The 27,818-nt window shown below is 40.8% G+C and overlaps 2 protein-coding genes and 1 long non-coding RNA gene across 6 annotated transcripts in view; 1 reads left to right on the forward strand and 2 right to left on the reverse strand.

Moving 5' to 3' along the window:
- LOC105683642 overlaps positions 1–27,818 on the reverse strand; it is a 91,771-nt gene that overhangs the window by 11,814 nt on the left and 52,139 nt on the right. For all 4 annotated transcript variants that reach the window (XM_048651412.1, XM_012396390.3, XM_048651409.1 and 1 more), the window contains exons 3-5: positions 12,676–12,840; positions 2,269–2,405; positions 623–911 (exon numbers count right to left, since the gene is read on the reverse strand). In XM_048651412.1, the coding sequence (XP_048507369.1) occupies positions 623–911; positions 2,269–2,405; positions 12,676–12,840 (591 nt within the window). The remainder of the gene's footprint in view (positions 1–622; positions 912–2,268; positions 2,406–12,675; positions 12,841–27,818) is intronic.
- LOC105683641 (venom acid phosphatase Acph-1-like) lies at positions 16,014–18,530 on the reverse strand. Its single transcript, XM_012396389.3, has 6 exons — positions 17,813–18,530; positions 17,487–17,597; positions 17,127–17,392; positions 16,725–17,008; positions 16,413–16,621; positions 16,014–16,263 (listed from the first exon to the last, which is right to left on the reverse strand). The coding sequence occupies exons 1-6, from the start codon at positions 17,915–17,917 to the stop codon at positions 16,126–16,128; spliced, it is 1,113 nt and encodes a 370-aa protein (XP_012251812.2). The 5' UTR covers positions 17,918–18,530; the 3' UTR covers positions 16,014–16,125.
- Positions 18,719–22,098, forward strand: LOC125500136. Its single transcript, XR_007277343.1, has 2 exons — positions 18,719–21,229; positions 21,709–22,098. It is a non-coding gene; the product is annotated as an uncharacterized LOC125500136 (long non-coding RNA).

A 27,818-nucleotide genomic window follows, 5' to 3' on the forward strand; every position in this document is an offset into this window, starting at 1 on the left:
CGAAAGAGTAGGAAAGTGCTCTTCATTTCAACAATTGCCCCAGGGGAAGCGAAACTTTTGGGCGCAAAGCGACCCCGCGGCAAAAAGAGAATTTCACCCATTCGTTCGAGGTCTCATAAGTTTACATATATCTGTATACTATATTTATGCGATGAAAATTAACGGGGACTAATTTAAATTTCAACTCGTTGTAAAATTAGGTAAAACTGAACTTTTTCTTCTTCTTTTTCCTCATCTTTTTTTTCTCGTGCTCTTGAGTGAAAAAAAAAAAATTCCCATAACAATTCTAATGGACAGAAAGAAAAAACAAATTATCCATTCGATCAATTTGACGTATACTCATACATCTTGTTTTCGCCTGGATTAAATAACGGAAAATTCTATGTCATCGATCATCTTCAAGAGTCGACTGCAGACATGTAAATTGGAATGAAAAATTCAATACCGACGATCGCTGATTCGATTTATGAATATGGGACGATTTACATGCATAGAAGAGTTAGTTTATCGCGAGACTTCCGTACTCGCGATATTTCTTTTTTCTTTTTTTTTTTGTTACATTATGCGACCCTTTTACATCAATTTTTTAACGTACGACAAGGGGAGAGATGGAGAAACTCACCGACAAAAGGGTTCCCGTATCGGACGACGGCGTCTACTTTACGGATCATTTTGTACTCCATTCTAAAATCGAAGTTGTATCCCGTCTGGTCCTTACTGAGCCTCAAGAGACGCAGGGTAATCGAGACACTTGATGTCTCGCTATAGTAAATTGCAGGTCTCCAGGATGTTCCGCACCACAAACCTCCAACATCGGGACGTTGGACTTCCGCAATTTGCAGGGAACCATCGGGACAACCTTCTGCCGTGAAGGAAACGAAACGTCCTAACGTGAAACTGTCGAACGTCAGCTGAAAGCAGAAAACACCAAGTGATACCATAAATTGCACTTAGACTCTAAGAAGAGCTTAAAATTTTTCGAAATTCAACAGTATTTTCTCTCGAATATGTGTAAGGGATTTTTTTCGGCACTGATGTAAATATCTCATTTTATCCATCATAGACATTTTATACTTGGGGTGAAATTTTTCAGAAAACTTGGGCCGGACATTTCGTAGACAGAGTGACGGATTAGGTTGTCTATTGTTTTTGACGTAAAATGATGGAGAGGAATGTGTTTAGACGATCCTATTTCTTCCGCAAATTCTACTTCTACCCCTAGTGCGAAAAAATCGAAGATGATTCCGCAAAAACAAAGTAAGCTCCAACAGTTTTCTCGACGTTGCGGTGTTTAAATTTCAACCATGATAAGCTTCGAATGAAGACTAAAGTGGCCTTAGTCGGCTTATATCTGTGCGAATCTATAAAATATTCATCCGTTGAATCTAGTCTGTAATTACGTAATTAGTTTTCGTTAAGTTTGAAGTTTATGGAGGAATTGATAATTTCTGTGGTTTCCGCTGCGCGGTGGGATGACTAATCAAGCCGAGGAGTAATTAATTCTGATTCTGATTTTTGTTAAAACTATTGGAACGATTCCAGCTAACTGGGACTTGTTCTTTTTGTCGATGTTTTATAGCGCCCGTTGGATGCGCGATGTGACCTGGTTTCCGTCAATTTCAGGACCTATATTTGTACAGTATATGTAAATAGGCTATATATTGTCCCGGGTTTCAATAATACCGGTTCCACGTTTCATGCATGGCTTCAACGAGGCAAAAAACTATAAAAATGTCATTCCCTAATATCGTAATTTTTCGCACAGTAATTTGTACGTGGGTGTATATGTATAGGTACGCAAGAAGCGAAGGAACAGCCCTCGTTCGAACCAAAGTTTGCTTCGGCAAAATCAGCGTGCAGCCTGGGTGCCAACATTCCCTCACCAAATCAAATACACCGGAGAAAGAATCCTCCCGTGGCACCCGCAGAGAACTTGATGAAGTGATCGTTCCGAGGTTAAACTTCTGGCCGTTAACCCGCGTTTGACGAAAAGCTCAACTAATTGCCCTTCCCGGATGTTGCTTTCGCATGTATTGCAGAAGCCGTGAAGATTTCGAATCTCCAACGGCGTTCATCACCGCGTCAAGGAATATTCCAATTCCGAGTCTCACCGAAAAACGGATACCAAGAGTTTACTTGTAAGCTCTCGCAATTATTTTCAAGTATCGTTTCTGGTCCAGCTTGAATTTGAGCTAAGATTCTTTTTTATAAATTATGGTCGGGGTGTACGATCGATGATCGTAACGTACGTTCAATTATAAATTTTACCTGAACAATATCGCCAAAATTGTCTCCTGGTGCGTTGAACGTGAGTTTGCAGATATAAGGAACCTTGTCTTCCTTAGGTCGATGAAGTTCCAGTTCATAAGTTTTACCAACGTTACCGTAATAAGTTTTGTTGCAAGCTGAAACCAAAAAAAAAGGTACACGTATACTTATATATAGTTGGACTTAAAGTCCATGTACTGTAAATACACGTGAGTCGGTAAACACAGACGAAACACATGGTTGAATTACTCCGCTCTTACACGTTGTTTGTTTTCGATGTTACTTTATTTTTTCTTATTACCCTTGTTTGCACACTTTTAGACTGCACGGCAGTTTTCGCAGAGCTTTTTATCATTCCTTCGTCGTTCGCGTGCAGGAGGGTTTTCTCCGATGCGCTTTCGATCTTAGATATACGATACACTAGACAATAGATATATACTATAGCTATACCTATCTTACGAGAAGGGAAGTTCGAACTTGTGCCAAGTTGTTAACCGAATCTCGTTACTCGTTCCCTGATGTGAATAAAAACAGCATCCCTCGGAAAAATAGAAATAGAAAGATAGAACCGTCTAGATCATAGCGACGCATAAATACGCGATATTTGCATAGGCGCATCTATACGTAGGTACGTAAACGGTGGAACAATACGGTAGTTTGAGTTACAATGAGAAGATGAAGCAAATGCAGCAGGGCGTGAAGCACGGATCACGATTATAATCGTCGGGCAAACAAATGGTGTGTTCTGGTTGGCTTTTGGCGTATGGCTTTGGGCCGATTCTCGGCCGCTTTGCGCACTTTGAGGTCGTCAGATAAACGTACACATTGTACTCGTCACTTTTGGCGAATGGATTCGTGGCCATTTTGCCACCTCCAATTTTCACACCTCCGCAAATTCATGCGTATCAGATCAAGTATTCTGCTCCAGTTAATGACGAAGTAACATTAATTTACACTGCCCATGAAAATTAGCGGGTCACCCTGTTTCCCCTCTGAATGACGTTCAATTTCGAAGCCTCGTAACTGCTCGAAAAATTGGGGTAGAGCGTTGAACAAACAGCATTTTGAAGCTTTAAAGCTTCGCCGTTCAGATTCAGTTTCAAAATGCGTTTTTTTCCAACCCTCTATCCCGAGGGTTAAGAGACTTAGAAATTGGACGTTTTTCAGAGCGAAAATAGGGAGACCCGCTAATTTTTAAGCGCATAAACTGCAACTAGTATTTCCTTTATTTTCGTGCAGCAAGGCTAGACCAATATTGAGACTGGGGAGAAAACCGATTTATGTCGTGATACTCTTCGTTTTAATTTAATCAGGGATTACATGGGTTTATACGTATGTACTTATAGGGAAGCTATACAGCTATGACCATAGTAACGAGAGACGAATAGGAGGAGTAAAGAAAAATCTACCAATGATCATTGGCGGAGGACGAACGTCACGGTATCGATTGAAGGAAAAAGGAGGAAACAGAGAATGAAGGGAGTTTTACTTGAAACCCTGCGAAAGAAATTACGTGGAACCTTATAAGTGATAAAAGTGTGAGAGAAAAACAATATATTAGAATACAGTCGTGCAATCGATATGGTGGCTATAAGTTTGTTGCGACAATGTTACATCTTGCGAATCGAGAGTGTCGACAATACCGCGAAAGCTTTCCTTTTTATTCTGTATGAGAAAAATTGAAATTTATTTATCCGAAAGGAATTATCGGCTGTATTCCACGTGCAAAAATTCCCAGACGTTATACAGTATTTTGCAACCACTCGTCGCGGAAAATGTCGCGCGCATACGCATATAAATATGTGTACATATATTACAGGTGAGTATGTACATGTGATATGAAATATATGAAATGTGATGTAGACAGAATATACATATATACATAAATATGTATATAGTTGCACTGTACCTATACATTTGTACGATATCTATCTACCTATGGAATATACGAAGTAACGCACCGTCAAGAGTGCTTTTTGCCTAAGCCTTTCATGTTATACCAGAACTTGCGGCAAAGGCCTGTGCGATGGCAGACTCCGAGGGGTAAAGGGCGTCGCGACGCTCCGTCCAAAGTAACGTAGGAAGATGGAAAACTGTATGCAATATATGTACCTCACTCGATGGGACTTCGTCGAAATAGTTTCGACATCCTGCTACCGCGTTAAGTTTGCTCTATTATTGATTCAAGAAATAAAGGAATGAATGACAACGAGATTACACGTGTAGTAATCACAAGGCGTGTAATCGTCAATGTTTCGACTGTAACCATACGGATTTTTCGAAAAATGTCAACCTGATTAGGGAAACGAAGTCGAATCAATCGACGATTCTCGAAATTGCGTATTCAGATGAGCACAAGATATGACTAGACGAAAAATTGAGAAAAACAAAAAACGAAGGGAGTGAACTGACGCAGACGTGGTTGGCGAACGTGTGTATAAAAAAAAAAGTATACCTAGTGGGGGTATAGACTGTTCAAATTCCGCCACGAGAGTTACGAGTGAAAAATTGTTGAGAGACAGCGAAGAGAAGTTGCAGCAGCGGCTGCTGCTGTTTTCTTCTTTCAGTCTTCTGTGTCACTATTTTTTCAGCTTGAAATGGCATCCTGAAGGCAAACGAAATGATCTTTTTCAGTTTATTTCTACCGTGTCACCCCTGGAATTCCACAGTTTCTATGTCCACGAACTGTGCACCTGCGGCAGAACCAGCTGCAGTTCCAGTGGTAACCGTATCATGGTCGTTATACAAATGTATGCATCACCCAGAGTTGATATGTGTATATATATACGTACGTAATACGTAATAATGCGACGTCAAGGCATCCCATTGTTAGTCATCTCGTTAAAATATTCATCATTCGCACAGTAGTTTCTCCTCGCATGGCACCTTTGATACGGATAGATGAAATAAAAAATGAATACGAAAACTTATGGTGTGCTATTCACGTACTTTTTTCGAACCGACACTATCCTTTAGTTGAAAAACCGTTCGAATACCAAATTTTCATTACTTGAAAGAAGTTGCCGAGTGCATAAGTGTCGAAAGCGTTGAAAGTCTTCAAGGACCATATTTCCGGCATATTATATTTCGAATTAAAAATCATTTTACTCAACCCGGATCGAATCAGCATTGAATACCTACTTCACAGATGTTCAGACAAATTCGTATCGACAGCGATGGAGAGTGTAAATAAATTAATCAATAAAAAAGAGAAAGAAAGAGAAGCCTGATGTTTGTATTCATACTAAAATTATTCACGAACGATTTCCCAGATTTACTGGTTTCATACACACAACGCAGAACTTTTGAGCAACAGAGAACGACGAGAATTGTCGCCATCCCGTCAGGATTCTAGAATGTTTGATTTCAGGTGCAGGGTACAATTGACGTTATATTTTATTTGCGCTAAGTAATCATATAAACGACTAATTACATCGACACTCATTCCCATTTCGAGTCATTAACCCGTACAAATTATATTATTATTTATACAATTTTTCCTCCAGATGAGCACGTGTGCTTTTGAAAAGTGGATGTGAATATGCAAAAGCTTATTGAAATTAGCATGATTGAAACACCGTTGAAAGTCCCTGGGGATTTTCGGTATTTCACAATCACACGAAATTCGGCAGCGAATAATTTTTTCCCATATGATAATTTCGTTTCACCTCTCGCGCAACGAAATGATTATATGTAGGTCTTTTGCGAGTAATATATACACGTGTAATGTATCTAGTGAGTACGTATAATAAGTATGTATATATGTATAAATGTACAAATGTGTAGGTATACATATATGTATACGTAGAAACATTTCGTGAATTAAAATTCTTCTACCTTAAAATAATGAGACCGCAGAATGTGCAGCACATTTATAAAAGTCAGTAAATATATATGCATACACGTGCAGACAGGTACAGGGTGGTTTTTTTTTTTCAATTGCCTCGGGCTAATATCTCGAAACCTAATAGAAATATGAAAGAACATCTCGCGCAAAACCTGTGGGGTTTAGATTAAAACTATAGACAGATAGTATAGACCATAGATATCGTAATCCTTTTGGTTGAGACGAAAATTTTGCGGTAACTCAATCATTTAATTCGGAAATTTCTGAAAATATGTAATAGAAAAATATTAATATAACCGACGATCAATGAGACTCAAATAACTCACAGCGCATGCGATTCTATAAAAAATCATTAGCAATTATATTGGCAAAGGCTAAGTACCGATATCTCTCCCGGTTACGACCACAAGTATTTGGAAACAAAAAAATCTAAAAAAAAAAAGAAAAAAATCGAATGCAAAAAACCACAGCAATGAAGATTAATAGAATGTCAATGAAAAAAAGGGAGGAGAGGAATAGGTGCGGTGTACAGGCTTCCCGAGCGAAAAATTTAATATATTACACGACCGCGGAATGTTTATGAATCGGATAAAATCTATCCCGAAAAAGGAAAAGAGTAGAGGGAACGAAAGGTAAAAGGAAGAAATGCACAGGGACGATAATGTTATGAGCTATATTCTCGTGTCCCGTGGCGTTCTTGTGCATGAGCTGGCATGCAATATACGTGCGCAGCGTCTATTCTTTTTCTAATTCCGCTTCTTCTTCTTCTTCATCCACATCTCTTCTACGGGCTGAGAATCTGCTTTTGTCTTTGCCTCGTACCAGTGCGGCATATACGGTATGTACGTACGTGTACGTAACTATATCTTACACAATGAGTAGAACCATACCCGGTTACAATACCTACATGCGCGCGTGTAGCGTAGTTTGACCCAAATGCGGGTCAGTTGGCGAACAGCCAGTTTGCAGTGTCTACCTCCATCCGAACGTCAACGGCCTTATTTCGCTTCGATGTGTATATTTTACCATTTTCATATACTTTATGCTCACTCATGCAGCGACCTCCCTTCCTATTCCTCGCCCTGCTGGCCAAATATCCACTTCATCCACGTGATACACGTTTTACATGCTATTTAATATCATAAAACAAAGGTAACCGCGATATCGTCACACATTCTCACCGATGTCAACTGTGAACGTGGAAGAATGTCGAGTGATTGTTAATGTTATTAAAAATTTACCACCTTATATATCCTTTGAATTCCGAATTATGCTACTCACGATCAGCCAAATTCAAGGGCTTACCTCGGGGAGGTCCGGCCGTTTCGGGTCCGACCCTTCAATTTTGATAAGTAGTGCACGAAGTTATGGTATCGTGAACTTGACTCGGTTACTAGCTTTTTACGATCCTTGAAGCTCCGGAAACGAAATGGCTCGTTATTGGGGGGGAGAGAAAAAAATTGGATGGCATTCGATCGTCGTATTTCCTACGCGTATTCGTATTTTTCTTATCTTTGTAGGAACGTGAACCTCTCTCTCCACCTGGTCGCGAGTTAAGTGTGTTTTGAGAGAATAAAATTTCGGCCAAAACTTGAATCTTAGCTCTCCACGATCTGTTGTTATATCCCACTCCCCCCGTCCCGACCTTTTATTAATGTTCCATCTCCCTCGTTCTCTCTCCGCTCTCTTTTAATCGCCAAGGGGCTAATTAGGCACAACTTTTTATACGAGGGATGAAAAACGTGACGTGGAAAATCTTGATATAGGACTGGACCATTTCTCACTCTATAGCATAGAAGCTTTGATTGCGGAAGGGAGAATAATAATGGCCGTGCATACATGCGATACCTGGAATATACATATAGGTGTATACGTAGGACACGTACGAGGCGTCATACTCTACGTAAATCTAGGATCGTTTAAGGGGATAAAGTTTTCAAGATTAAAATTCAGTTGGGATTTCGTGCTCCAATTCGCGAGCATTATTTAAGCGAGCAGCCGTTATCGAGCTGACCTATACGGTCCGCGTCGCGGCCCATATTTTATCATACATGTATACCTTAACGCGTATCATATGTATATGCATATAATATACCCTCGCACCGATTTTGCACTTCGCCTTGCGATTCACACGGGCATCGTCGTGCCCGCACGACTTCAATTATCTCCTCGCTTTCAGCTCTTCTTGACAATCTTCCTTTTCCTCTTCCTCTTTCGTCTTCACTTCTTCTCCATTTCCTATATCCCATTGCTTCGCTCTCTCTCTCTCTCTCTCTCTCGTCCCTGTAGGCTCGACCCGACTCACCATCCACCGCTCAACGCCCACTACACCATTGTCCCGTCACTATACCGTTGTCGTGATTATAATACCGGTGATAATAATAGTCATATAATAATAACAACAACAACAACAACCAACAACAATAATAATAATAACCATCATAACAATAGCGGGACCGACGGCGCAAGGGATGGGGGATAGAAATGAAATACTTTAGTCGCTGGGGTTAAATTTAGAATCTTGAAAATCATCGTCTTGCAGTACCAGCTTCAAATGCAGCCCAAAAAATTCTACGAGTCGGCCTTTTGTCTCCTTTACATTTTGAAATCTCGTTTTTTCTTTTTCATTTCAAAAAGGAAATGAAATTCAAATGGATATCAAGTTTTTTGTTTTTCTAATTATAAGACCAACGTAAGAATTTACATAGTTTACACCGTATGAGAAGCACAGCTGACAATGAGTGTGAAATGGATGTTTTTTTTTTTTTCTTTTTCTTGAAATATACATATGGTAGCTTAAGGTAGACTAAATATATATCTGGGTAGAGGAGGATATACCCTTTGGAATAATCTCTGCCGGTATAGGTGGATGCAGAAAGGGATAGCGTGTAAGCTCTCCTCTTTTAATTGCGGTCGTATGCAAACGAGGCAATTAAAAGATTAGAGCAATTTGATATTCATGCGGTGAATTACTACGCGTGCAGCACAGCGTGTATGACCGTAACCAAAAGTGACGCTTTTCACACGGAATGGTAACCATAACGATAAGGTTTCACGCTTTTGTACGGAGCACGAATTTATCCGACTGGCTGAACTCGATACTGCGCGCTCTCGTTCGATGAATATTACATACGTCTGAGGAAAGAAGTTTTGTGGTAAAAAAATTTGGCTGTAAATGAACAAAAAAAAAAAAAGTCGAAAGTCGCTCGAAACCCGAATTTAGTTTCAACTTTCCGAGTAAAAATTTGCTAAAGAGGAACAACCATATGGTTTCAGTGAATACGGACGAAAAATAAACAAGTACGACGTACGCGATTTCCCATTTTTCTTCCGAATCATGATGAAAGAGTGTATTGGAAAAAAATTGTTGAAATTATTATGCCTGCATGATTCACGAACGACTTTTATCGCGGGAGATTCGGGTATTATATATGTGTTCAGAGCACCGCGAGAAGCTCCCGTAGGATTTAGTAGAGGCGGCACTCAATTGCAGGGCGTATAGAATAGACTATATTAAATTTTCCGCGGTAGAATCGGGGGGTTTTTTCTATCACCTATAACGTACAGCCCTCGCGATCCTTCCGTCTGCGATAACGTATATCCAGTTTCCGCACTATTCCGATCGAACCAAATTGCAGTTAAATTCGTTGCCAAGATAGGTCAGTGCACGAGGTCGTCAAACTGTCTAAAGCGGAACGAATGGCACTGAACGGGGTTGCGACGAAAAAGAATTAACAAAATGAAAACGAAAAGTAGGTGATCAAACCAAATTCAAGGGATCATCGCCTGGGTGATTAAAAAAAATTTTTTTTTCCATACTTCACATTATTGTAATATCGCGAAAAACTGGCAACTCGCCTGCGGCACTTCTTTTCTCCCTTTTCTCTCGATTTTTTTCTCCCCCTCACCGGAATGAGATGTACATACATAAATTTTCCTCGGCTATACCAAGGTTTGAATTGTTTTCGAAAAATACGACGTCGAAATTCGGATTTCTATTTCAGTCACGTCGCATTTCCCGGGCTCACGGTTTCTCGCACGGTTTAGGCGCATAGAGTTTAAAACGACGAGGAGTTCCGCCCGTGACCGTCTGAAAGGAAGAGGGAAAGGGGAGGGAAAAAGTTTGCGCGTCGTTATCGCACTTTTCGAAGAAATCGCATCCTACCGAAAAATGATCCAACTTCAAATCGGGACGCCGAATGAAGCAAAGAGTTCGCTTACGTCTCGGTTTACCTGGACACCGCGAAGCGCGTATGCAACTATACAGTTTCCGTAGGTAAATAAATGTGATGCATGTACATCCGATTCCCAGGGGAGGAATGGGTGTGGAGCGGTAGCCTCGGTAGTACCGTTTTCAATGGAAAATCGCAAGGGGTAAAAATTTTCCCATAAAATTGGAACGATTTGAGCGTAGAGCGGACGACGTGCAGCGTGTCGCTATATATTATATCGGGTGGTGAGCGTCGCGACGCCTTACTCGCACGTCCTACCACGGTCCCAGCCATGCAATCTCAACTGCCACGTCGACAATTTCCGTTCCCGTCAGGGGAAAAGGAGGGACAAGTAAGCGCAAACTTAACAACGTAGGTGGTATCTGGGGGGCGAAGGACCGACGATGCGGCGAGTGGCGCGGCGAGAGACAAGGGACGAGGTAAACGGGGAAAATAGGGAAACGGGACGGGGCGGCGGGGGAGAAAGAGATACCCACATTGAACGGGCGCAGAGCCAGATTTCTGGGCGAAAGCCTGAAAGCAGCGAACTTTACTTCGGAAGCGATACCTTCGAATTAACGAGTTAATTAACCAGCTGTGCGCTGATATAACCGCCCCGAACCACCTGGAGCTTAAGATACTAAATTCAAACGGGGCACCGTTTTGTTAGGGGAAAAGCTTGCGGGGGTAGTTGCGCGGCGGCACTAAAGAGACGCGTAATATATACCTATGTAGTACATGAACGCCATTGACCAGGTTTTGAGTGCCACATTAAAGGGGAGAATGTCTTTAAAGCCTTATACAAATGCACACAAGCTCAACGAGAGCATTTCTTTTGCTCAACCATTGGAAATTACAAATATATCTGATATCCTTGAAAATCGATTGCAATAACAAATATGAGCGCGGGAGGATTTTCACTGTGATTGAATACCGGGGTTGGACTTGAACCGGCACAATATCGAAAATTTCATAAACGAACGTTTGTTTATTTTTTAGAAAAAATCAGGCGCAAGTTTTCGCAACGGGGTTGTAGATGAAATCGAAAACTTTTCAGCTGCGGTAGCTTCAGATATTCCCGTTGCCCGCTGAGGCTAATAATGAATTTTGCACATCAATTGCGCGAGTGACGTACGTACAGGCGAATACGTACGTACGTTGCAGCTGCAGTAGCAGCGAGCGAACCTGACAATGGGCAGAGCGGAGCTTATTGTTGAATGATGTGTCGATACTTTACAAATTACGATAACAAAGAACTCTTCAGTTTCACATTGACGATTCCGCTTGCGAGACAAAAACGCGGCATCAATTACACCGTTCGGTAAAAAGAGGCACAATGCAACCCCTGCCAATACCCCGCTGCTTTTGCTTTTTAGCTGGAGAAATCACGTCTCTGGATTGGTTCGGTGCGCCCGTAATTACGAAGTACTTCATCCTACCTGTAATCTATACGCATAGAAAGTTCGCGCTGCGGTGCGCGGATAGAAAAATTGATAATAGCGAAGAAAAAATTTTTTTTTTTTCAACTCAACCAATGCCGCGATTGAGTTTAAACTATGAGCTGTTCTCGTACCCTTTATTTCGAATGAATGGTTCGATAATTTCGAGAACGATTCGGCGTATCGGAAGAAAAATCATTGTAGCTGGTTACGGGAGCTGAATGGAATATACATGTAAAATTGAAGTGAGGAAATTTTCGAATCTAGAGAAATTATTCGAGGAAATGTTACCTCATTAGAAACCCGAGGGGACACAGTGTTCGTACAACATGCATTAAACATAGGGTGTAAATCAGCAGTTCAAGCGCGCCGCGGTAGAACAAGCCATCACGGTCGAACGCCTCAGTGGTCTCATCCGCGACGCCGTAATATAGGTATATTATATGTGTGCTGCACATACATATACCTAGATTTAGACATGAACGCACACGCGTACGACGAAAACTGAAGCTGTGCGGTCGACGAATCGCGTTGAGAAGTCAAGCGCGGAGGAGACAATTCGTCGGCTGACAAAGCGTAGTGGAGTTGAACTACTGACCGTCCCGTTGCACTCCTATCCGCCGATGTACGTACGGAGATATTTCTCAATGGGATCCACGCGATGTGGTGGGCTTCGAACCGATTTTACTGTCTAATCGTAGCGAAGGTTTTATTTTTTTTTGCTCAGAGTGGCAAGATTTTCGTTCGCGTCGATCACCGATCGCTAATTTGTTCCGATTGAAAATCGCAACGCTCCAGGAGATCGGAAGACATATCCGTCGACTCCCTTCCGGGACTATTTCGAATCAGATTTTGCAACGCTGTAGAAATTGAATTTGTAAATTTAGCGGATAGAAGCGAGCTTACTTACGTGAACATTGTCGAACCTCGTCCGTAGAATCGCCGCAATCGTCGAGGCCGTTGCAAACCCTGTTGAGGGGTATGCACCTCCCGTTACCACAGTGAAATTCGCTCTGTTGACAGCCAGATAATGCCCTGACGAAAACGCAAGTGAAGAGAATCGTCCTCCACATTTCTGTAATCGAACAAAAATCGAAACAATGATCGTTAATTTTTCTTCATTTTATTATTCTATAAATATTCATTCGGACGAATAACTTTCAAGTCGTGCAACGGTACCGCTGCATAACCGCGGCGCAAAGTGCACCTACACTTTCAACGAGCGTGAGTTTTGTTTTTGAGAACGAACACACTCGGGTTGGATTATGTGTACGTATACGGGGGTTCTTCCCAGAGATATAAAATTGATCGCCAACCGTGAGCGGTCGCGGTTCGGAAAACATCTTTATGAGAATACGGAACGCCACCCCGTAGTCGTATATAGGGTTCTCGTTGACGTTCGACGTCGACGCCTCCCAGTAGTCAGCAGTTCGCCGGTTCCACTTCGGTCTTACGATCGCGTCGCTCAAGAACGGATGAAGCCGCGTCTGAGGTTCATGGTCTCGAAGTAAACTCATAAACGTTTCCCTCGACGTTTCCCCACACCGACCGCGATGCGACTCATTGTCAGTTCATCCGAACCGGCGAATTTTCACCCTCGAACACGGAAGTAACTCCTCCCAAATACCTCGCTGTAGATACGCGTTATCAAAATGCTTATTCACCGAGCCAGCAGGGCTACCTTTTCATAAATTTCATAAAGAACACCTCGATTGTTAACATCGTTGTTACGATCCGACGGTGTCGAGTTATTATTTCAAAGACTGACGGGAGTAAGAATGAAGGAACGAAATCAACGCGAAAGGTTCGGGGTAAAGCTCGAGTCGAATTGGTACGAAGTGCCTACGTACTAGTGAAATTGATGGAATTCGTAGTACAATTATTTCAGTGTAAGTCTAGTATTGCCGCTGATGTATGTTTCATTTGGCGAACGGAACGGTAGAGTAGTTGTAAGTATATATGTAAGCTGGAAAAGCGCACGGGTCTCGCAACGTTTAGTTTGCTTGAACTGCAGGGACTCAAAAAACGAAAAATAAAAATTACAGCCCACCCGTATCGTTTAGAACTTTGGTCGCTGCTGTTGAGAGTTGCTAAACCTGCAGTAGTGGAAGTTTTGCGTGGCAGGGGTTCGCTCCTAACGCTTAGCCAAACAGCAAAAGTGAAATATACGACATCCGGAACCGTACATTTTGGTGTAACTGTATGTACCTATAATTACTACTCTACCAGATTTAATTTTTGCGGACTAAGCTCTTCAGGTTCCGCTGCGAGGGGGAGAACAACTCGACACTTAAAAATTCCAAAGTGTTTTGGAAATGAAAACAAGTAAATTAATGGGTCTGAACGGAGCTGCGGAGAATACGTTCTTCAGCTGCATACGTTACATACATACGTTCGATATTAACACACGGAATGGGATAGAAAAAAAAATTCCGCCCAATCTTTTCAATGTGAATGTAAGTTACACGTATCAGTGAGTCGTGACAAAACATCTTTCGGTAATAATAAAATTCGTTCGTTTTGGTACTTTCAAAAATTTGAAAAATCTACATCAATCATCAACGTGAAACACGCTTCGGATCAAAAGACACGAAAAAGTTACTACCATCGTTTCTTCGTTCGTTCACCTTTTGTTGAAATTTTGAAGGAAGTCGTTCTTTTTGCCGTCTCATTTCTTTCCCACTTTTTCCCAATTAGATTGCTGTTTCCCAAATATACTGGGAATATCGAGCATGGATGATTCAATCGTAGATTGTAGCGATTTCAGAGAACGTAAGAATTTCGAAAAACATATGCATTATGCAGAGGTATTACCAATTATTTATAATTGAGAGTACTACTCGATTTAATTTATGGAACATTTCTCATGGGAGATATAATTCGTTAATCCCGATGTACGCGGAGAATTAAATAAGAAGAGGGGGGGGGGGGGGGGGAGCGGGGAAAGTTTGAAATTAAAAGCATTTCTAGTATCTGCACAAGGGATAAGAAAATCCCGGGATCACTGTAGCGCGTTGAAACGCGACGCCCGCAGCTCCTTTTCGTTTCTACAGACTCCTCAACTAGCTTCACGAGATGACGACGACCCTTAGCTTTCTGCAGAGGCGTCGTAGTCGTTTTCCATCCCCCTACTTCGTCAGAAATGAGATAGCAGACATTTCCAAATGAAATTACCCCAGGGCCACGACGCGGAGCGTGAAACTCCCCTCATTTTACATGGAACCTAAGTATATCCCACTTTCTTTCGGTTTCTCTCTTTTTATCCAGCTCTGCGTCGCTCTTTCTGTCCCACAGTGTTACGGCTCGATGTATGGGTATAAATGCCTTCGCCGTGTACACCGGATATTACATTGCGTATGCAACAGCGGTAGAAAAGCTGTCGCATAACAATTCAATTGGCTCGGAGGAAAGCAACCAATTACACCAAATCTTACGTCTTAATCTTCGCACGTTGAAACTGTGTGCTTCAGTGTATGCGGAGCCACCGATACTGAACTCGCGTCTCATTTAACCAATCTAATCGATGGAGAAAATTTTAAAATTCTACCGTCTATCTTCAATTTTGCAGAATTTTCATGTTGAGTTCCTCTTTTGTGTACCTATTCATCTTTCCTCTTCATCTAAATTTTCTATGGATTGCTCACCACATGTAACTTTTTAAATCCTCGATCGAAGAGTAAAAATCGCTTGAATCTATTGGTTATAAAAAAAAAAAAAAAAAACATAGGTCAAAAAAATTCGAAACCGGAGCTCATCCGCAGCGACCATCATTGCACGTACAATTTATTCCTGTGAGCCATTATTATATTGGAGAAAAATTGCGGAGCCATATCTTGACTTATTTCAGCGCCATATTGAATTCAGCATATAATCCCGGCTTTTTCACGCCGCGGCGTCTTTTGCTTCTGGAAAAAGTGGCTGATATGGGAAGACGGGACTCGCTATTGAATCGGTACTCGAACCCGATCTCAGGACCTTTTACCTCTATCCTTTTTTTTCACGTCGATTTTCTTTCGTAACCCTTATTTTTCATTTCTTTCGCAGCGAAGAGTTATTCGAAGGGTTGGTCGAAAACGAAAAAATAAACTTCAGTCGGTCTGTGTACGATCCTGCGGGCAACTCTTCCTCTGGATTAATCCGCCCTCGAGTAACGTTAGTGTTACCATAACTTGAACACAATGCACCACGCGTTACGTACATTCTATGGTTTTTCCCCCTTGTTTATACGATTGAAGAGGGGCGCAAAAATCATTTTCTTCATTTTTTATAATTTAACAACTAATATTTGAAATACGTTTGTTCAATATTCTAGTAAATTAATTACACAACTACGTGCTAGTAGAAACTGCAGAACTTTTAATTAATTGCACTTGATATCCTCATCTGTTGCAATGACGTTTTCTAACTGGTAAAGAAATTTATCCAAAGGGCACAGCTGAGTACACCCTGGTATCTGCATAACGATAAACTTCGGAGGGATGCCGAGATAGTAGATCACCTGAAGAAAAAATAATAATCAAACCGAGCTCATGCGATTTCGAAGACCTTTCGAAAATTTGGACGATATTCAGGGGTAATCAAAATTCAAATCATTCGGACCATGGCAATGTATCTTGAGATTAATTTCTTTGATAAATTTAGACAAACCTTGACGAAATAATCGTTCTCGTATTCCAAAAGCTCAATGATGACAGCGCTGGAATATTGGGGAAAGCGGGAATCGTATACTCCAAGAGTACTCAGGAGACCAGCGACGTTAAGATCGTGGGCAGAGTAAAGGAAAATTTTTCTGCCATCCGGTAGGCTTCCGTTTCGATAACTCAGGAAATCGTCGGTAATCTTGCGCAGTAACATTCCTAGAATATAGGCTTACTTTACTCCCGACTTCAACATTCAACGACATGCCTAAGATATGGTGTTCGACGAGTAACGTGGGAAACTAGAAAAGATGTAACCCACCTCCCCATAATCTCTTCAGCTCATCATTGCCTTTAAATGCCTCAAGCCTCAGACTGGCAGCATCTTCCAGTCGACCATTTGATAAAAGTTCGGTAGCCCATTCTGGAATATCGAGCCCCATTTGCAATTGCGTGATAAGAGTACTGTGGAGTACAAACAAATCATCGGCATTCATCGACGATTCGCCGGTGACTTTTTCAAGAAATTCCGTCAGATTCTTGTGCTCGGCTAAGCGTTCGCGAAATTCCGCACTGTTCAGATAACGATTGGACTCAACGATATATCTGAAGAGAGAAGAAAACCGTTGGATGAGAATTCAAAGACGCGAACGGTATGGATGAATTTTGCTCAGCGAATAAATTTTAGCAGGCTGAACGTCAACCGTGGCATCCCCTCACTAACTTAGGACACAGATCGGAACGCAGAACCCAATCCTCCTCCTCGTGAAAGTATACGGTGGGAATCGGTTGCCAGTCCACCCCGTCCTTCCATTGCTGAATCGGTGCTGGAGGAAAAAGACCGTTCAGAACCATTTGAAGCGCCATTTTCGTCCGGTCGTAATCCGTGCTACGACCTTCGAGCACATCGGGGTAATAGAGATCACCTAGGAACTCATCGTACTTCAATCTTAGCGCCTGTCCAAGTTTAAAAACGCGCATTTTTCCTTTCTATGAAAAGAAGAAAAAAAACTAGGTCAGTCAGTCGAAGTGGCCAGTTGAGAATCGGGAGGGCTTGATTTTTCAAAATCAAATACCAACTTACATTCGTCAGACCACCTAGACCAACTGGAAAGTAAGTGTAATTCTGATACGGATCGTTCGGATAAGTTCCACCTATGCTTGGGTCGGGAGTGCGATCACCGTGCCTGAACAACTGACCCACGAAACCAAAAAAATATATAAATTGATAAATTAATAAAAACCAGGTATTCCGAATAACGGGATAGCTGAGCATTTAGGTTGTTCTTTTTTTCGTCGGCGACAAAAGTGCAAGTTGCAAATTTCTCACGATAACATATGCTGACTACGCATTGAGAGTATTCCATGGATTACAAAAAAAAAAAGTAGCGTCCGTAATCTTATACTTACGACACTCAGCAGTTTTACTTTAGCCTCATTTTCAACTGTGTCACCGAATACAACTTCTTTGTTCATCACTATGCACCAACACACGAATGCTAAAACGTTCTTCATGATTACCAGCTAACTCGACACAATAAAAAATTGAATCTTGATGTAAGCGAAGTCGATCCACCCCGATGAATGATAGATTTCGGAGTGAAAAGGAGAAACTCTGCGCTGGTATTGTCAATTCTCCAGGCGAATGGTTCAACGATCAATAATTACGTACTATTTTACAAATCTGTTCAACCAATTGTGAGACAAGAATCTATTGTAGAACGAACAAGACTCGAGCTCGAGAACGATACATTCAACCAGCTGTACGGAATAGCTTATAATTGAAATACTTTGCAATAAACGCTACACCTTGCCGTCAAAAACTATCCATCATGATTTTACCAGCTGACAAGGTCGGACGTTAAAAAAGTTACGATAATTGTATGACATCATCGTTGATAGTCTTCATTTAGTCACAAATTGCACTTTTATCACTTCAACGAAATTATTGTTCGTATCTCTTCTCATAGGAGCCTTTTAAAGGAGATTATCAGCCTGCAGAGAATCACCATGACGTAATGATAATTGCCAATATATGTGTTTTTAAAAATTATTAGCATTCATGGAAATGCGAGAAATGCCGTATGAACGTCGACCGTAATTATTACGAACGGTATTGAAATCTTGCGAAGTGTTCGAGAGAGACTGCCGATGTTCCGTTTCTGGGTACCAAATGAATGCATATAACGTACCCTGCTTGTCAGTCAAATGTACGCGATATCTACAACAGCTGATGCCGCGTAAACCTGATTCTATGGCTCGTCCGTCTGGTTTGTTGCACAATGGTCCCAACCAATAATCTACCTGTTTTTTTTTTTTTTTTCGCACTACGCCATCAAACGCAAACATTTTGGTGCGCGGATGGTATAGGTGAGCGTTGGATCATGAAATACGAAATTTTTTCGCGACGTTATCGCAGCATTGTAAGTTATTGTTTTCGATAATCTTAGGTCCCAATTTAGTCATGTCGCAGAATGCTTTATCTATTTGTAATTTGAACAAATTCATTCGATTGGACATTATTTTTTTTTCCTCGTGCCTGCAGCGTGAAAGCTTTTCAACTGCGATATACTAACTTGCGAGTTATGCGGAATAGAGGGAATAATTTATTTAATTTTTCCCCTAACTTTTCGAGGGCATCCCTTAATTCTGCGAAATATCCTTTGCCGTAATCATTGCATATTTCTAAGCTGGCGCAGAATAATCTGAGTGATAAATTAGATCTTTTCTATTCCGATCATCGGAGAGTGCATAATTATGGGGATTCCAACGTTCCGACATAATTCGTACCTTGGGATTGGTTTGAGACCATTATTGGCCTTTGCTCGAAGCTGCGTTGGCTCGTTGCGACGAGAGCTCTCTCAGCCGCAAGCTTCTCCGCCGAGGCGTCGATTTATAGTGAATTCCTTATCTCTGGTAAGGTTGGTACGTACTCCTAAGACTAGCGATAAGACGGCATAATCGCGAACGTAAATTTCAGGGTTCCATGCCCGTAAGAGAACGAACCTCCCTTGAATACCAAGTTATGCAGCTTTTGTTGTTCGGTGTAAATAGTTACCGTGGGTAAACTATTCACACGAGACATTCTTCGAACCGTATAGGGCGAGAATTCAGAATTCGTGATTCAGGATTCAGGATTCAGGATTCAGGAATGGTCGTTCTACAAATTGGTTGACATCCTTCGCGGGCCCGAAGTTGATAGTTGCGGAGCGAAGAGAGTCGCATGAGTTCGGATTTTTAACATTGACGCGTGTCCAATTTTACAGAGAATCTAAAACCAATAGCAACAGCGGCATCGTCAGTAGCCACTCATTGTCGGAGGGGGGAAAAATGTAAAACGCGAAGCAGACTTTTCACTCTTACCGTGTCGTCGCGAGTCGCGATATATGTAAGGGAATCTTCAATGTTACCCTTGATACTCGCACCCTTTTACGCGTCCATTAATGTTCCTGCAACCCTGCAGCACATGTAAAGCTGTTTCACATTCCCTACTTTGTAGTATTTGAAAAAAGGCTGCAGGAAGTTGCATCGAGATTGCACGATAACATTAGCTACACTGAAAGAAATGAAGAAAAAAAAAAAAAAATTCTTCAATCACTTCTCTAGCTACGCAACCCTTGACTCAGGGGTGAAACGCGTTGATTGCTTCAGCGATACGGCCTTGGAAAAAATTCTTTCTTCATATATTACAGCAAAAATATGAAGAAACGGTGGATTTATAAATTCTCAATTTTTAGGCGTTGGTGGCGATGGATATTATAGGTGGGATTTAAGGGCCACGTTATATCTTTGATCTGGGATTGGTTGAAAATAAATAGAAAGAAACGTTACGACTTTGAAGAGGGTTATTTCGACCGGCGGGAGCTTCTTCTTGCAATCTTGTTTTAGAGCAATCGACCTATACTTTTGCAGGCCCCATTCAACCTTTCCGGCCTTCTATATGCCGGCACAGACTTTTATGGGATGTGTGCGGGCTGCGAAGGTTCTAGTATAACCTTCGTAAAAAGGGGCGGATATATATTCTATGTATAGGGCGTTCCGCGTCAACTCGAGCAACGCTTGATTCTCACGATATTTATTTTTCCGTCGGAAGAGAAATTTTCTATTACCGTAGAACTTAAATTACACTACAGTTTTTTTTTTTATCGAATTTCGACCCATATTATCAGTCGTCAAATGGGAATGACCAAAGGTTTTTTTCGAGTTGTGAGGTATTTGCTTTCTTTTTAATTGAAAGTTTCTATCACCTCGTTCTATGAACGTCGCCATATCTTTCGTCGTTATTCGAATGACGATCAGTAGCGCGAAAAATCGGTTATCTCCTCTCATTATCTCGCTAAAGTTTCGCATTTTTTTTTAGGGCAAATATTATGCAGATATTCTACCTGTGTGAAAATATCTACGGTTCTTTCCGTTCGTAGATTATACTCAACGTAATCATATATCAGCCTACACGCGCGGTTTATACATTCCACATTTGCTGCAAGGTTACAATATAAAGACACATGATGGTTTCGTCTTTATTACGCAGACACCGTAAGGTGACACGGTGTATAAAATACATACGAATATGATATAGTGATATAAGTAGCTATAGGTATTTAATATTTTCGATGTGGTACGTTCTTTCTTTTTCCGCAATACTCTACATACCCCGCAGTAAACCAGGCGCGGGATGAAAAAAAAAAAAAAACAAAAACGCAAGAGGGAAAGACGAAATGGATATGAGACAGGTTCTGAATATAACTCAGAATTTTCAACCCTCCGGCATCACCGCGTTCTCCAGGGAGGTAAAATCCAACGACACCTTTTCTCGTGACCTTCCAGGTATAAAATAATTCGTTACTGTATTTTTCACTCTCTCCTTTTTTTCGGTTTGTATCTTTGCTAATGTTCATCTCTATTAATTATTATACTCTCTTTTTCATGCGGACGTATAAGTGCTTAATACTATTTCCACGAATGATTTTGGTTGGTTGTGGTTGAGGCTCGATGTATAACATGTATTACGGGACTACGTACGTCGTACATGCTATACTTATACAATACCTATGTACGGACGACCGCACTGATCGCTCTGATATACGAGTTCCAGTAGCAGTGTGTATGATGAAGAGGGAAGTAGCTGCGGTCGGCATTTGCTGGACAAAACCAAAACCAGCAGCAAGCAGCAGCCCTTATTCCCTGTGCAGTATAAGAGAACTCGAGCTTTTCTACGTCTCCCTTTTCTGACAAATGTCGAATTTACTCTACCCATGCGGCCTATATACCTATATACTTATCTTGCGGCGGACGTTATTTCCCAGCTCATGGATCATCGAGTGGGTTGGAGCTATACGTACATCGCAATGCTCCGTGGTTCTATATCCTGATCCTGCTGCCTTGCGCAGAGCCAAGAATAGGAGATAATCCAAATCGGAAAGAAACGCCCGAAGAGAATTCAAAAATAAAAGGATGACGATGGGACTCGGCTCTGCTCTAATCCCTTGAATCGTATATGTATAATACATTCAATCACATTATGCGTAAAAAATCACTACAGCCGCTTTTGTAGAATAGGCCTCGATCAGATTGTAGTTGAATTTAATAAAGATCCTAACTACGAACATCGCGTAAATGTTGAAATAGATAGTGGCATAGATGCACACAATATTCCTAATAAAAAGGTGCTTCTAAATCGTGAAATATATTTTTCACGATAAACGATTACGTCACACGTACGATAAAAAATATCTCCGTACAACAAAAGAAATAAAGTTCTTCTAAAAATGTTTCAAAAAATCGATCAGAGTTTTCCGTATTGTGATTCGAATAATCGATGAATCGAAAGACAAGAGGAAGAATAAATGAAAATAGAGCAGCTTTTCCCGGTCACAGCGATCGCGCGGAAATTCGATTACCGTTTCAAACGTTTAGAAAAACGTTCCGTAGGTGTAATGCGAACTACTTAGGCAAAAGGCTAAGCGCATTATTAATATACGCAATGTATGTCGCCGGGAAAACTAAAAAGCGGAACAAAGTTTAAGCGGCTTTTCTCCGCTTTAGTTGCCGCCATAGATTTCAATACACCTACGGTCGCCTCTAAAAAGTCTCGCTGATCACCCCGAAACATTTTGCATTTACGTCCGCAGTGCGAACAACATTTGTAGAAAGATGTTAGTGTCCAATCCACACACATATGTTGGACATGTACAATGCGAAGCATATAACATCGCTCGAGTCGTGGTAAACTTTGATAATCGCGAGAACCGTTATATTTTCATTTCGCGGTGACGTCCTCGTACTTTACTTGCAACCGATCAAGTTGCGAACGTTTAATACCCTCGAGGCTCCGTTCCGCTGAATGTTATACATACGACGTACAATTTCTTTTGGATTTCATATTCTCCATTGTTATGCGAACAAGTTATCTCAGAGGCGCATGGCAACCTATCTGTCCATTCGCTTTTTCCTCAAATTCCTCGAAGATATAAAGAATAAGGATCTTCGAAGCCAAACGACGAAGCAGGTTTCATTTATTTCTTTAGATTTCTCGTTATTATTTTTTATTCTTGAAAATTTCCTGACATCCTTACAGAATAATAAGTATCCCTTATGCGTCACTGGAGGGTTACAAAGCCGGGGAGCGTATCGTGATAATTTTTAACGAACCCGTATTAATCCTAAGAAGAACAAAATTAGGGGATCAGTTGGCCCGCCTTATAGCTGGGAAGCTGGAAGCTGGGCGCATAAGACAGCGTTAGATCCCGTTGTAGCGCCCATTCGGGACTCTGCTCCGGTATGGGTTATCTCTTCTTCGGATCGAAATATCTGGTAATTCCTCCCGGAAATTTCAAGGGAAACGTGGTTAAAGGAGATATACCGTTATATTATTTTATTTTCTTCAACTATTTTATCTCGTTTCCAAAATTGAATGAAGCAGAATATTCCAACGACTTTTATCGGAGTAGGAAAATAATTCATTCAATTTCGTAACGATCTTTTATTTTAGTTTCTTTCTCTCGGTGAACAAAAATAGGAAATCTCGTTCACTTTCATACCGTTCAAGTATTGCAATGTACCTTTGAAAGCGTACATATATCTACGTTCGAAAAATCGGAACGATAAAAATCATCCCCTTTTTCTTATTCGTAGTTCTGCCGATGGGCATACGTAGCACCGATACGGTGCATTTGGATATGCGTGGATCAATGACGGATGAACAAAAAACAAAAAAGAGTACGATGAAAAATTAAAGTTTCGTTGGTTTTGTTTATTTTTTTTTATAGATTTTTCGTTCGGGCTTTGGTCGGTAAAACGCCAGGATTTTTTTTATAAATGCTGACATCCGTAAAACACCGTGAATTTGAAAGCGTTTTTTAATCCTAGCCATTCATGGTAAGAGAATTACTTATTTTCATTCTCATACAAACTGAAACAATTACGAGCTTTTATTTCGCTCTTGGAAATTCAGAAAATCTTTATCCGTCGCTGCGAGATACCAGCTTGCAAAAAGGGTCACCAAAAAGTCGCTACATATAAGCCAGGGTGCAGACAATGAGCTATGAAAGGGTTTCTGCAAAAAAATGTAGAGAGATTTGAAATTTTCGAAAAACTAACGGAAGGTTTTGCTCTTCTAATTTTCACCGACTATCGTTATCAACAGTCCGTACGGTCTGGGGAATAGAAACCGCGGATCAAGCCTGATCAAAGAAGATCCTGATGATCTATGTATATGTGGGTATAAAGGGATACGTTATGTGTATGTATGGCATGTAAAGGCGATCCGCACGGAGGAAACCTTCAATGTGGGTTTAGTGGCTTTCGCTTGGCCAAGACCGCCGCGCCGGTGTCGCGTTCTCGTCTCGTGTAATCGTTTGAACTTTGAAGAGACCAACCATGCATATACTTATGCATTAGGCTGGTCGTGGCGGTGTTATCTGGGTGGTTTTTTTTTTCTTTTAATTTCGCGGCTCCCTATAGCTCAAATGTCTGCAATCAAATTGAAAATAATGCTCGATTTTTCCCATTTGAATAACATTTTTGGGACTTGACGGTAATTGTTTGGTTTCCATTACTGTGCTGCTCCGAAATTCAAAAACCACCCAGATATACACGCACCCACTATGATACCTAGGTACAGAAAATGCCTCTATAGTTCAGTACACCGCAAATTGACGACGCCCACGTCTGTTGCGGCTGTATATACTGGCTTATCATTATTATTTCTAGGACCATGATTATCGTCATTATCATTGTTATTATACTTGCAGTGGCTGGTATCAAAACTGTTGGACATACGGGTACGTGTATGGACATACCTACAATATAACGTCGGTCAATATGTACACGATATATCAATCTCCGGGGTATCGGGATATATACATGTGGATTAAAAATTATTTGAACACACAACGCGCTATAGGTGTACCCCGCACATATGTGTATGTATCAGGCAAATAATGTCAGACATCACTCTTGTGAATTGTAGAGCTTTGTCGATTTTGGAATTATTTTGGTTAGCGCTCGTTAATTTCACTGGATATTATTAGATTTGGATATAAATTCACATTAATTTGTTGCTTAAACATAGTTCTGCTATATTTAATCAAATTATTACAAATAACTATGTAATATTCTGTTCGTAAACACTGCAGATTACCGTGAAAGCAAGCGAAGAAAAAGAGAATCCGACAAATAACGATAACAATCATGGTTATAAAATATAACAAGGGTGTACGCTAAGATAAAAGAAATCTTTCAGACATGCAATACTGGAACCACCATTTCGGTGTTCCAACACGATACAACATATTTACAAACATTCGTAGCGTATGTTGAAACCAACGCGAAACATGGAGGATTCAATTTTTCGAATCACCCCATGTCACCGCAAAAGTTTTCGAAATCTTTGGACTCTTGTTCGATAAGTGTTCGGATCACGAGCCAAGTGATTTGCCGTCAAATCTCTCATCGTCAGTTCCAAGCCACGCTAACTAATGTCCATGGTAGTTTATTATTTCCATTTAGACGCTGCGATCGCGAATTGAATTGCCGAGTTCACGGCTGATAATATGCAGCGAGTGATCCTCGATCAGGGTAACAGTTGCCCGCGCTACTCCCGATCAAGGATATAAAAAAAGCACCGCCGAGAAGTGGCAGATCCTGGTTTCCCCTATCGTCTTTTCGTTAAATACAGGGTGGGTCTATCGAAACTCCGAGAACGGGAGGAGTCTCTTTTATTAGTTTTCATGCCCAGTGAACGCGGGGCACGTGAGAAACGTGGGGAGAACGAGTGAAGTCGACTCAACATTTATACGATGTAGCATGCTTAATGAATGAGGAAATCTGTTGTGGAGGTCAAGCGCACATCCGCACAAATCAAGCACCTTCTCGGAGTTTGGAAAAACTCACCCTGTATATACCTATGTACACTTATGTAGCTTTCCCGCGCCCTTTCTTTTTCGACAAAGTGTTCCTCTTTGTCACGTTCAATGAAATTGCCACCCCACGCGATTCGAACAACGGATAATTTTTTTTTTTTTTTTTTGTTTTTTCTCCCCTCCTGCCGTGTAGAGTTATATCACCCGTATATTTGGCGAATCTTACAGAATTAAGGGGAAAACCGGAGAAAGAAAACATTCAATAACATGTATACCGTTCCCAATGTTAGCCTACGTATTGATAAAACAAATAAAAAATTTGCACCTCGTGGACAAATGTACAGAGAGAAAGTATGAAAAAAGTCATCGGAATTATAGAGCGTATTAACGGTAATTACAAACGATACACGTATTTCTTGTAATTATAGTATAGATGATTATTATTGAAAGAGTAACTGTATCGGACGAAAATATGGTGACGTTTCCGAATTTGGACCGTGTCGAGGAATAATTCGGTTGTCGGGACGTGTGTCAATCGATCATTCAATACGTCTGTCAGTTGATACGCTGCAGCTCTATACCGTGCAGTGTGCAGGTGACGAGCAAAGAGAGGAGAAAATCAATAAAGGGTGACCGGCTAACGGCTGACCGACGATTAGTCTAACAATAAATCCATCGCGGACTTTGCCCAATTTCTGTTTAATCGGTTATTACCCGACATGCGGCTCGACTGTACGCGCTCTGAATATATTACCGCTGGTCTCCATGATCGAAATACCCGCGCTCCGGTATTGTCATTTTCAGGGACTGTTATCATGATGAAATCGATACACGAGACACAATTTTTTTTTTCCCGTCTACTAGGAGGTGGAGATTTGAGAACTTTGTGTTTCGACCCTTATTTGGGGAAGGTCAGTATCGAGGAAAGTTGCGAATAAGCTATTAGAGAAAGTCAAGGAGTGAAGATCCTTGAAAATTTTGTGGCGTGACAATCGGGCCAGAAACTTTATTTTCGACTTTCCCATTATTTATCGCTAATCAAATCAATCGTGTACGATATTCCGTTATCCGTAACGTTACTAGTTGATCGTGAAAAACAGAATACTTTTCTCGGCTTGACGTTCGGCAGAAAGCGAGACACGCAAATTTTTCATGTCACATCCCATTAATTCCGTCTCTAATTTTCCCGTCAGCAAAATTAATAGATAACAAGTTATGATTGTAATGTTATCGTTGGAAATTGAAGTATAATCGAAAAGATAATCAATCTTCTGTCGTCTGGTATAACTTTGTTCCTTTTTTTAATTATTTTTAACTGGATATACCTATAAACAGGAATCATCGGCCTCATAATCTATTCCAAGAGACTACCTAATTTTTAATTCAACAAAAAACTTTCCAAATTCGAGCGGAATTTTCAAAGAATGTAAAACTAAAATGCGGACGAGGTCGTTTGGAATGCACAGGACAGAATAGAAAGGAAGAAAAGGAAGATGGAAGGTGACCTCGTTTCGGTTAACCTCAACGTCCTGAAAGTATTTATTTTGCAAATATAAAAGCTCCGTGCGCGGCTTTATATAATCTTCGATTCTCATCATCATATTTTTATTTTTCTCTTTTCAATTTTCTCTCACGGTATCAGCGACCTCTGCACAAAGAAGAATGCTTCGCTGCGTAATTGTGTAGTGAAAAAAGGTTTTTCCCGAACGTGAATTTCGGCCATGGAATTTAAATTATTTATGCGAATAATTGATTTTCGTTAATTGAATTTTAGATTTTTATATCAACCTTTGATAGTTATTGATAGGTGCGTGCTTCAGATACGGTTTAATACCCAAATGTTTATGGATGAGTATTCGCGCGATTGAAAATTTTCAGATCAAGGACATTGCAAATTTCATTTTAAAAAATTAGGACACTAGATATTCTCCTATTAGATTTGTTGGAGACATAGCGTTTTGAGATCGGTTGCATCTTCACTATATATTAAATGTGACACGTACTTCTGAATAAAGAAATCGAATTTAAAAAAATGTCACCCACCCATTGGTCTA

This window comes from Athalia rosae, chromosome 1 (genome assembly GCF_917208135.1).
Source record: "Athalia rosae chromosome 1, iyAthRosa1.1, whole genome shotgun sequence".
Taxonomy (NCBI): Eukaryota; Metazoa; Arthropoda; class Insecta; order Hymenoptera; family Athaliidae; genus Athalia; species Athalia rosae.